The sequence below is a fragment of the Myxocyprinus asiaticus genome, chromosome 9 (assembly GCF_019703515.2).
Source record: "Myxocyprinus asiaticus isolate MX2 ecotype Aquarium Trade chromosome 9, UBuf_Myxa_2, whole genome shotgun sequence".
NCBI classification, from domain to species: Eukaryota; Metazoa; Chordata; class Actinopteri; order Cypriniformes; family Catostomidae; genus Myxocyprinus; species Myxocyprinus asiaticus.
Genome location: NC_059352.1, coordinates 32562303 through 32574703, shown reverse-complemented (window position 1 = coordinate 32574703; position 12401 = coordinate 32562303). Strand labels below are relative to the sequence as shown.

Genomic DNA, 12401 nt, shown 5'->3' with positions numbered 1-12401 from the left:
GGGGAAAAAATACTTTTAGAGTAGGTTTAAAAGTGGGTACTTCTTACTCTCACTCTTTCTAATTAAATTTTTTTACTTTTACTTCTTTACAATGGGTGGCGTTCCTGTCGTTACATTACTGGGTTTAATTTTAATTAATGCGTAATTTATTGTGAGATTACTGAATGGGACTTTTACGAGAGCCGAAGTTCACACAGAGACGCGCTGCTGTCATAGACTGTCACTCAAGTCATCAGTGCAGCATCAAACTCTTCAAAGGGAAACACTTTCTTCACTCCGCACAGTGAAAAAAATAATAGTTTCGTCATGCAATGCATGACGAAACTATTCGTCATTTAACACCAAGACAAGCGGGTATTTCAAGATTAAAATCACAGCTTCATCTTAAGGCAGAATGCGGAGGTAAGTTTTGGCTCTAATCCTAACACGGGCTTTTCTGTGTAATGTGATGGTCATTTTCAGGGTGATTCTGTAACTGGGCTCTTATGACATCAGTTTTTAAGTGCACATTTTTAAATCAGTGCAGCAATATATCAGTGCGCTTTGTTCCACATGTCATGAGCAGTATTTATGCATTTACCACGTAAATATGTCTTCCCCGTGGTGGACTGTGGGCAATTAACCGTCGTCGAGTGTACATCAAATGTACACTCGAAATTAGAGTGCATTGTGGGTAATAATGAGTGAATAAAAGTAAGAAACGAGCGGCTCACTCAGAATTTAGACAATCCTACAAAATGGCGGACACTCAAAATAGTGCACTATATAGTGGATAGGGGGTGTTTTCAGACACAGCGTGTGTTCCACGACTGGGGTTGGTGCTCTACACAGGCTGCGTACTGTGCACTTAGAGAGCGGAGGTACTGCTGTACAGAACTAATGATCTAAATTCTTTCGACGCTGAAAACTGTAACTACACTGAAATAAAAATATACACAGGACTTTAAAAGCTATGATATAGCGAAAGAAGGCATTAATAAAGTATTATCTTGCTTTGGTTTATATTTCAGCATTATATATAATGTCCTTGTGGGACATTTTCACGTTTTCACTGTAATAATTACAAGAAATGTTTCTAAACCTCTCTTATTGACAAAATCATCCAGATCTGACAAGAGCCCTTAAAGGGATAGTTCACCCAAAAATGAAAATTCTCATTATTTACTCACCCTCATGCCACCCCAGATGTGTGTGACTTTCTTTCATCTGTTGAACTCAAATGAAGATTTTTAGAAGAATTTCTCAGCTCTGTAGGTCCATACAATGCAATTGAATGGGTTGCAACATTTTAAAGCTAAACAAAATCACATAAGTCAGCATAAAAGTAATCCATAAGACTCCAGTGGTTAAATCAATATCTTCAGAAGTGATGTGATAGGCGTGGATGAGAAACAGAAAAACAGATCACCTTCACATTCTTCTTCTTGTGTTTTTGGTGATTCACATTCTCTGCATATCGCCCCTTCTGTCTAGCAAAAAATGACAAATATTGATCTGTTTCTCACCCACACCTATCATATCACTTCTGAAGATATGGATTTAACTACTGGAGTCTTATGGATTACTTTAATTCTGCCTTTATGTGCTTTTTAGAGCATAAAAATTTTGGCCTACAGAGCTAAAATGTTGTTCTAAAATCTTAATTTGTGTTCTGCAGAAGAAAGGAAGTCATACACATCTGGGATGGCATGAGGGTGAGTAAATGATGAGAGAATTTTCATTTTTGGGTAAACTACCCCTTTAAAGTGATAGCTCAGCCATGATTTAATATTCTGTCATCATTTCCCTACCCTCATGTTGTTCCAAATCAGTGTGACGCTTTGCATTATGTGGAACACAAAATATGTTAGACAGAATGTTAGGGACTGACAGTCTCGCTCACCATTCACTTTCAACATATAGAGGAAAAAAAAATTCACTGAAGGTAAACAGTGACTCAGGCAAACATTCTGTCTAAAATTTACTTTGTGTTGCATGGAAGAAAGAAAGTCATATGGGTTTGGAACAACATGATGGTGAATGATGACAGAATTTCCATTAATAATAATAATAATAATTCTGTAATACATGTTAAATGTGTATTATGTAATGGAATATAGGGGAGTTAACGTCTATTATGTCATTTGTGAAAGTAACGAGTTACTCACTACTTGAGTACTCTTTTAATTGGATACTTTCTTACTCTTACTCAAGTAATTATTTAGGTTAGTACATTTACTTCTACTTGAGTAATTATTTTTTTAAAGTAATTGTACTTTCACTTGAGTACAGTTTTTGGCTACTCTACCCACCTCTGCTAGTTTGTTAACTAAAATGCATTTGCATATATTAGCATGCTAAATGCTAAGTAGTAATTGCTCCTTAAGTAAAGCAACATACAGCATGTTGTACTGTGTGTACACGTCCTCAATCTAAGCAAAAGCTCCACTTTTTACCACAATGTTAACCCACTGTCACAGAATCAGTTCTCAATCACAAAATAACAACATTAAACACTTTTAAGTCTTTCCCTTTTTTCATCTTGCTCAAAAATGCATAAAATAACACTTAATTTAAAAGGTTTTACTCTCTGCATCAAGTCCCATGTAAAGCATGCTGGGAACTTCAACTGTTTACGGTGCAGCAGCATCTGAAACATTATAAGTAAAAAGCCAGCTTGTTGTTCTGGCAGCCTTTGATAGCATCACTCATTTTAGGTGAGCATATGCAACATCCTTAGAAAATACTGTAAGTGGCCATACTGCTACACTACTGTCCCTGCCCAGTTTCAGTTATGCTAACAAAAACCATTCATGTAGTCCCAACACAAATGGATTAAGTAAACTTCCAATAAAAATTTTTAAGAATTGTGTTGCATTAGCTCATTTTAATAACGTAAATTTAACAAGCAGCAAAAATAATTTGAACATACCTGATTGGTTCACAATTACCCTTCATAATGTAATCTAGTAGAGTGCACATTTTAGAAAATTGTATTAATCAAAAGCAAAGAAAACAAGTTTAGAAGAGAAACACAATTTTGCTGTGTAGATCACAAATAACTTAATTTAGTCACTTGAACAATATGCATTTTCCATTTTTATTTTTATTTTATTTTTTTCAGTATATGAATCTGTAACTCTCTTAATAATTTTTAAGTCTAAGCAGGACTAAAAACCTGACATTAAAATTCAACCATAACAGTTAAACCACAACGTTGCAAAATCTTTAAGATTGATACATACACTACACACAATGGTAAACTTTAATTTAAGGATACAGAATTGCTGCATACAATTCCAATCCTAATTGTTTAAACTTTTTCCTAATTACCAAATTACTGCAACATATAGGTCATGCAAATGTAACTGACAGTTTAAATTGTAGTCAAGGGGTGGTTAAGCATCTAATAAAAGTACTAGCACAAAAGTGCCATGTTTCCCACTAGAGTGCTGCCATTCTTTTCGAGACATTGTTTTTCCAGGACATTTTATATAACCAATCAGAATAAATGCTTGGACATAAAAAGAAACAACAAAAAATAACAAACAAAAAAAACAGCATCTCCTTTTAAGATCCACAGAAAAAAGTCAAACATCTTTGGAATGGCATGAGTAAATGATGACAGAATTTTAATTTTTAGGGGAAACTATTTCTTATAGTGCACAATTGTTTGTTGCTGTTAACTACAGATACTCTTCTTCTTCTTTTGGCTGCTCTCATTAGGGGTGGCCACAGCAGATGATCCGCATATTTGACTTTTAACAGGTTTAAGCCGGATGCGCTTCCTGACGCCACCCCCAGTTGCTGGGGGACTCTCACTCACACCTACGGGACAATTTAGAGTCTCCAATTCACTTAACCTGCATGTTTTTGGACTTGTGGGGGAAAGCGGAGCACCCGGAGGAAACCCACGCGAACACAGGGAGAACATGCAAACTCCACACAGAAAGGCCCAGTTGAGCGGGAGGCGACAGTGCTAACCACTGAGCCACCATGCCACCCCAGTTAACAGCAACAATGCTGGGATGAAATAGTTATTTATTTGTTATGCAATGTGTGTAATATCAAGTACTGATGAGTATCAGTACTCATTATAATAAATACTACTATTTATTCGAGCTATGGAGAAGAGAGGAAGAGTGAGGTAGTGAAGAGATGTGTATTTGACAATATTAAATTACATTTCACTTGTGTGGTGCTTTTTATAATATTATAATACATCATTTTCCAAAGTAGCTCCAGTGACCAAGCCAAAGGCAACAGTATGAAGGAAACCCCCCAAGATGTTAAATAGATAAAGAAGAAACCTTAATTAGATGCAAGAACCAAGACGGAAGCCTGCCTTCCTCCATGTACACAGTACACTCATGACAACCAGCCTTTTGGGTCATTTCACAATTTGAAGCCTCCAGCAGAGGCAAAACAATACAATTTCACAAGACTAACTTTATGAAAAGGTTAATCTAAACAAACCTCACATACAAAATATAATTTTTATTTTTTTACAGTCATTATTGGCAAAACAATCACAAAATGCTGGTGGACAGTGTAAAAAGGACCAAACTATTAGTCCGATGTCGGATTCCAATAAAATGACTGAAGGTTTCTGCATTGTGCTGAAGCAAAAACACTTATTATTAATTTGTACTTTATCAGTTGACTCCATTATTAATTTTATCTGACTCCAATTTTATATTAATCTGAGAGATAATGACCGCAACCAGGAATAACACACAAACGGAAAGGCATCTTTAAAAAGACGTTCCGTGTGTGCTGCTCATTTAGAATGAAAATATACTCTTTTTGTTATTCTGCCGAAGCGCCCAGGGGCATTCTCTGCACTCCACGGGTGCAGAGGGGGAGAAGCCGCTGAAATGCACCATAAAATCCAGCAGATGAGGTGAATGAACTCTCAGATGAATTCAGCTTCAATGAATAGAACCGCTCGGCTCCGAAGAGAAAATCTGAATGAGTGGTTGCATACCAGCTCCTTTTATACCCATATGTCCACGATCGCTGTCTTACGTGTCTGGGCACTGCCCATGCGGAGATATCGTTCGTGGATGGGTCTTGTCCTCATTGCAAGAACATGACCATGGCAACTTTGCGGTCACGGTTTGCATTCGTAAGAAAGCAAGCCATCCCATAGGCTCCCCACCTCGGTCCTTCTACCTACGGTATGAGGCCATGCCGGTTAGCACTGGGGGCGATTTGGGGACCTCAATGGGAGCACCTCCGCCAGGTAAACCCCCACGGATCTCCCATTCCGCAGCATGCTCGCTTGCCCCGGTCGGGCTCTCGGATGAGACTGCCGGCTCATCTCACGGCGAGTTTGACCTCTTATTCGGAGCCCAGGAAGACGATGAGTTATCGAGCGCAGCATCGGAGAGCGGGCTCATCCATTCTGATGCAAACACCTCGGTTGGGCTCCCTCCTTCGGGTGCGGTCACCCAGTCTCAGGCCGACGCAGAAATGACGGACATGCTTTCCTGGGCAGCCGCAAGCATCTGGCTAGAGTGGAACCCTCCACTCTACCCTGAACCCTCGCAGCTCGATGATTCGTTCCTGGGCTCAGAGCGTCGCTCATGGCCGCGCCCTGCCCCGGTCCCTTTCTTCCCGGAAGTGCATGAGGAGCTGACAAGATCGTGGGGGGCACCTTTTACTGCCCAATCTTTCAGCTCCCCTGCTCTCACTACCCTCAATGGTGGGGCGGCCAAGGGGTATTCGGTGATCCCCCAGGTGGATAAAGTGCTCGTGGTGCACTTGTGCCCGCAGAGCACCGCCACCTGGCAATCGCCCGAAGCTCCCATCCAGGGCCTGTAGGTTTACGTCATCCCTGACGGCTAAGGCCTATGGTGCCGCTGGACAGGCTGCCTCCGCCCTGCATGCCATGGCTCTCCTGCAAGTTCACCAAGCCAAGGCGCTAAAAGAGCTGCACGAGGGTAGTTCTGACCCGGGATTGATGCAGGAACAGCGCTCGATGACAAACCTCACTCTCCGGGCAATCTGTTGCCGCCTCTTCAACCCTTGGAACGACCTAGCATTTCTACGGGCAGAAGTTCCCCTAGAGCAGGTCTCCAGGCACGTCGTGGTTACGACAGGCACCTCCAAGATGGGCTGGGGCGCCGTATGCAATGGGCACACAGCCGCCGGCTCCTGGACTGGCCCGCGGCTGCGTTGGCACATCAACTGCCTCGAGTTGTTGGCAGTACTGCTTGCCCTGTCCGGACGGACAACACGGCAACGGTAGCGTACATCAACCGTCAAGGCGGTCTACGCTCCCGTTGCATGTCACAACTCGCCCGCCGTCTCCTCCTCTGGAGTCAGCAGCACCTCAAGTCGCTACGAGCCACTCACATCCCGGGCGACCTCAACACCGCAGCGGACGCGCTGTCACGGCAGGTTTGGGCATTCCAAATTGGGAAAAAAGAAAAAGAAAAAAACCATTCCTAAAAATTAAAGACAAATCAAAAAAACACAGCGATAAGCGTGGGCTATCTGACTACAGACTCCTCAAGTTCCTTGCTAACCTTAAATATCTAGACAAAAAACATTGTGTACCAAATGGCATTATCCTTTGAACAATGAAAATTTGGGGGTGAATGGTTACCTGACTTTCTGGGGTTTAACCTTATTAACATACAGGAGATCATTTAAATTGCAGGTCAAGGAGGAGGATAGGAATTATGCAGTATTTGGCAAAGACCTTATAACTTTGTCACCATTAGTTTTACCGACATGGGAAAGAGACCATTATACTAGTCGCACAGAGACCTCTTAAATGATATCAAACACATACAGTTGCATTCTTTGTTTTCATGGTATTTGTTATATTTTTACATATAAATCTTGTGTCTTTGTATTGGTCCTGAGCTGTTGAAGGGGGAGAGAGAGAAGAGGGGGCGGCAAGTTGATTTGCAATTTATCACACTGTGGTGATATTCAGGTGAAGATTTCAGCTTTGTAAAACAATGCAAAGGCGATTTGCAATTTATCACATGTGGTAATATTCAGGTGTAGATTTCAACTTTTGTGAGAGAGTTCAGATGTTGTCTGAAGTCGAAAGTTCTTTGTTATTCCATGAATTGATGTGTGTTGGGCTATCAGACATCTTGGTATCGGCCTTACAACAGTATCTGTCATTGTGTCTTTGTAGCTTCACTTTAGTTTTAGTGAAATAATTGCAGTCATTGGGCCTAAGTATGCAAAATATGAATCAGGGCTTAGTGTCCTTTTCATCCTCTACTAGTGGAAGCTTCAAGACTGAGGGGGAAAAATAAATAATACAAAACATTAAAGTATATAACTAAAATTTCAGTCATGTAACTGAACATATGGGCTATCTTAATTACTGTACCAGTTTATATACTTTAAAGGGATATTTCACCCCAAAATGAACATTCTCTCATCATTTACTCACCCTCATGCCATCCCAGATGCGTATGACTCTCTTTCTTCAGCTAAACACACATTTGTTTTAGAAGAATTTCTCAGCTCTGTAGGTCATTTCAATGCAACTGGACTACATCCGACTCCAGCAGACTACACGGCGTGAGTTTAGAGACTGCTGTGTCTTTGTTTTCACGGAGACGTGGCTCAGCGACAGATTTCAGCTCAGCATTCATCACAATCATTCCTCAGCATCTGATTGGAAAGCTGAACCTGCTGGGCCTGGACACCTCCCTCTGCAACTGGATCCTGGACTTCCTGACTGGGAGACCTCAGTCAGTCTGGATCGGGAACAGCATCTCCACCGCCACCACACTGAGCACTGGGGCCCCCCAGGGCTGTGTGCTCAGTCCACTGCTGTTCACTTTGCTGACTCACGACTGTGCAGCAATGCACAGCTCGAACCACATCATCAAGATCGCCGATGACACAACCATGGTGGGTCTCATCAGCAAGAAAGATGAGTCAGCATACAGAGAGGAAGATGCAGCGGCTGATGGACTGGTGCAGAGCCAACAACCTGTCTCTGAATGTGGACAAAACAAAAGAGATGGTTGTTGACTTCAGGAGAGCACAGAGTGACCACTCTCCGCTGAACATCGACAGCTCCTCTGTGGAGATCGTCAAGAGCACCAAATTCCTTGGTGTTCACCTGGTGGAGAACCTCACCTGGTCCCTCAACACCAGTTCCATTACCAAGAAAGCCCAGCAGCGTCTCTACTTTCTTCGAGGTCTGAGAAAAGCACATCTCCCACCCCCCATCCTCACCACATTCTATAGAGGGACTATTGAGAGCATCCTGAGCAGCTGCATCACTGCCTGGTTTGGGACTTGCACCGTTTCGGACCACAAAGCCCTGCTGAGGATAGTGAGGACAGCTGAGAAGATCATCGGGGTCTCTTTTCCCTCCATCAAAGACATTTACACCACACGCTGCATCCGCAAAGCAACCAGCATTGTGGATGACCCCACACACCCCTCACACAAACTCTTCACCCTCCTGCCATCTGGCAAGAGGTACCGAAGCATTCAGGCCCTCACGGACAGACTGTGTAACAGCTTCTTCCCCCAAGCCATCAGACTCCTCAATACTCAGAGATTGGACTGACACACACACACACACACACACACACACACACTCACACCTGTACACCATCCAACTTTTGCACATGTCCAGAGTTGCACTTAATTCATTGTCACTTTATACCTGGCTGCTACCTCAATAACTGCTATGTCCATAGAACACTATTTCATAGTATGTTATGTTTACATTCGGCATTTTTAGAAAGTGTCATCTTTTTGCACTAGAAATGTGTACTGGTCAGTGCTGCACTGTCTCTCACTGTCTCTTACTGTGTCTATTGTCCTGTTTCCTTTTTAGTAATTATTGTACTGACCTGTACTTTTTTATGTACTTGATGTAGGAATGTGTAGGTCTTATTCAGTCTGTGTAGTCTCATGTGGTTCTGTGTTTGTCCTATGTTGTTTTATGTAGCACCATGGTCCTGGAGGAATGTTGTCTTGTTTCGCTGTGTACTGTACTAACTGTATATGGTTGAATGACAATAAAAAACCACTTGAACTTGAACTTGAAGTGAATGGTGACCAAACCATTGTAGCTCCAAAAATAATAAAGTAAACATAAAAGTAATCCATTTGACTCCACTGGTGAAATACATGTTTTCAGAAGCGATACGATAGGTGTGGGTGAGAAACAGATCAAAATGTAAGTCCTTTTTTAACTCTAAATCTCCACTTTCTCTTTTACATCTGAAAGTCACATGTGGTGCCTGTTTAGATTCACTTTCACATATGAAAGTGAAAGTGGAGATTTAGAGTAAAAAAGGACTTAAACATTGTTCTATTTCTCACCCACACCTATCATATCACTTTTGAAGATATGGATTTACCCACTGGAGTCATATGGATTACATTTCTTTATGTGATTTTTGGAGCTACAAAGGTACAAAGAAGAAACAAAGTCATACACATCTAGGATGACATGAGGGTCATTAAATGATGAGAGAATTTTCATTTTTGGGTGAAACAATATCCCTTTAACATGAGCATAAATTGGACTTCCTGTTTCTGTTGCTGACTGCACGCTGCACGAGTGTTTGTTTATCATTTTACCACGTGTTTCGGGTTTTTCCGCTTTTCTACTGTTTCATCTGTGTGTATTTTACCTGTTGCTGCTGGCGCCTAGCTCGAGTCTGTGTTTGTAGCCTGCTAGCTTTTTTAGCATCGCTTATCTATCTGTTTTCAGCCTTTAATCCTTAACATCTGCCATTTTTCAGCGCACATCAGGTTTTCCCCCACATTATTCTCTTATCGCGATTCAACTGCGTGCATTTTCCACGTGCATCCGCTTTCTATTTTTATTGTGATTAAACTGCGTGCATTTTACAGCGCGCATCTGTTTTTCTCCTCTGTGTTACACAGATTATTGCATCGATCTCAAAGCACCGCTTATCAAGAACAACCATAACAACAAACAATTGCATGAGGGATTCACATCGATCTCAAACCCTCACCACTCAGGAACAACCAACAACAATTAATAACTGCAATATGTCATGGCATCCGCTCATGTTATTTCTTCCTGCATTGCATGTCACATGTTTACAATAGCCTCTTCCGTCAGCAGTGAGGGATTCACATGTGATAAATGTAAGGAATTAGTCAGGCTGATGGAGAAGGGTAATGAGTTAGAGACACACATCCGAACGCTAGTGGAGGTCAGTGAGAAAGAGAAGCCGGTAGATACTGTTTCGGATGCGGGTAGAACAGCGAACAACACACACACTGTGGTTCCGGCTGTAGAGCCCCCGCAGCAGGGCATTTGGGTGATGTCTTGGCGGCATACTCGCTCAGCAAAGCGACACCACTCTATTGTTCCTGTTAGGGTTTCCAATCGATTCTCCCCACTCAGTGATGCACCCACTGAGAATCATGTTGAAAGAGCCCTTGTTATTGGTGATTCTATTGTAAAGAACATGGAAATAGAGACTCCAGCCACTATTGTTAAATGCATTTCGGGTGCCTGAGCGTCTGACATCAAATCAAATTTACAAGTGCTGGCTAATGCTAAATGTAGATTTTCTAAAATTGTTATTCATGTTTCTGGCTTTGCCAGTCGGAAATCACTAGAGATAATGTTAAAGAGGTGTGTGAATTTGCAAAAATGATGTCAGACACTGTAATATGCTCTGGCCCCCTCCCTGCTTGTTGTGGTGACGAGATTTATAGTAGATTAGTGTCACTGAATGGCTGGATGTCTGAGTGGTGTCTGGAGAATAGAATAGGATTTATAGACAATTGGAAGAGTTTTTTGGATAGACCTGACCTGTTAAACCGAGACAGACTCCATCACTCCAGGGAAGGTGCCACTGTCCTCTCTAGTGATTTGGCTCATAGTCTTAATAATGATAGTATTTGACTAACTGGGGCCCAGGTCAGGAAGCAGACAAACTAGCTAATCCGAACGTCTGCTAGCTGCCTTGAGACATCACACAGGTCACATAAACTACAACACATAGAGACTGTATCACCTAGATATCATTTAGAGACTGTATCTGTTCCCCGAACTACCAAACACAAAACCCTCACTAAATCATTTAGAAAAAATTTGATTAAGGTCAAACTTGAACAAAACAAACAAATTAAAGATAAACGTCATATAAAGAAAGGGCTACTAAACATTAGATCTCTTTTTACCAAAGCACTAATTGTAAATGAAATTATTACAGATCATAGTCTGGATGCGATCTGTTTGACTGAAACCTGGCTTAAACCGGATGAATATATTAGTTTAAATGAATCTACTCCCCCAGGTTATTGTTATAAACATGAGCCTCATCTGAAGGGTCGAGGAGGAAGTGTTGCTACAATTTACAGTGAAGTTTTTGGTGTTACTCAGAGGACAGGATATAAATTTAAGTTTTTGAACTAATAATGCTTAATGTGATACCATCAAATATAGATATAAATAAAAAAAACTCTGTCGTCTTTTACCCTTGCTACAGTATATAGATCACCCGGGCCTTATTCTGATTTCCTTGGTGAATTTGCACATTTTTTATCAGATCTTGTGGTTACTGTAGATAGAGCTTTAATTATTGGTGACATAGATAATGACAATGACACATTGGGATTAGAATTTATCGATATTTTCATCTTTCTTGTAGTCAGACAAAATGTAACAGGACCAACTCATTGCCATAATCATACACTAGATTTAATTCTGTCATATGAAGTTGATGTTGATAATATAGAAATTCTGCCGCAGAGCGATGACATCTCGGATCATTACCTCGTCTCTTGTATGTTGCAATCAGCTAATGTTAATCAATCTACACCATGCTATCATTCAGGTAGAACTATTCTTTCGACCACTAAAGATAGCTTCACTAATAATCTTCCAGATCTATCTCATACACTCAGTAAACCCCAAAGCCTAGAAGAACTTGATGATATAACAGAAAATATAAATACAGTCATCTCTAGCACTCTTGAAAGTGTCACCCCCCTTCGATTAAAGAAAATTAAAGAAAAAAGCCCTGCACTATGGTACAATGATCACACTCATGCTCTCAAGAGAGCAGCTCGAAAAATGGAGCACAAGTGGAAGAACACAAAATTAGAGGTATTTTGCGGTGCATGGAAGGATTGTGTCCGTAGCTACAGACAGGCACTAAAAGCTGCCAGGTCAGCACATTTTAGCAAACTCATAGAAAATAACCACAACAATCCTAGGTGTTTATTCAGTACTGTGGCTAAATTGGTTAGGAATAAAGCCTCAACAGAACCAAATATTCCGTCGCAGCACAAGAGTAATGACTTTATGAATTTCTTTACTGACAAAACTGAAATAATCAGAAATAAAATTGGAATTATGCAATCATCTGTCACAGTAACTCAGAAAATAGTGTCTCATAATTTTCCTCACATGCAACTTCAATCCTTCACTG

General features: G+C 41.1%; 1 protein-coding gene across 2 annotated transcripts in view; it reads right to left on the bottom strand.

The window, feature by feature from the left end:
* Positions 1-7147: 7147 nt before the first annotated feature.
* The window catches only part of LOC127446455 (uncharacterized), a 66347-nt gene continuing 61093 nt past the window's right edge, over positions 7148-12401 (bottom strand). Inside the window, exon 7 of one of the 2 annotated variants that reach the window (XM_051707381.1) lies at positions 7148-7245. In XM_051707381.1, the coding sequence (XP_051563341.1) occupies positions 7240-7245 (6 nt within the window). In that variant the 3' untranslated portion in view covers positions 7148-7239. The remainder of the gene's footprint in view (positions 7246-12401) is intronic. The other variant, XM_051707377.1, reaches the window with a different exon arrangement.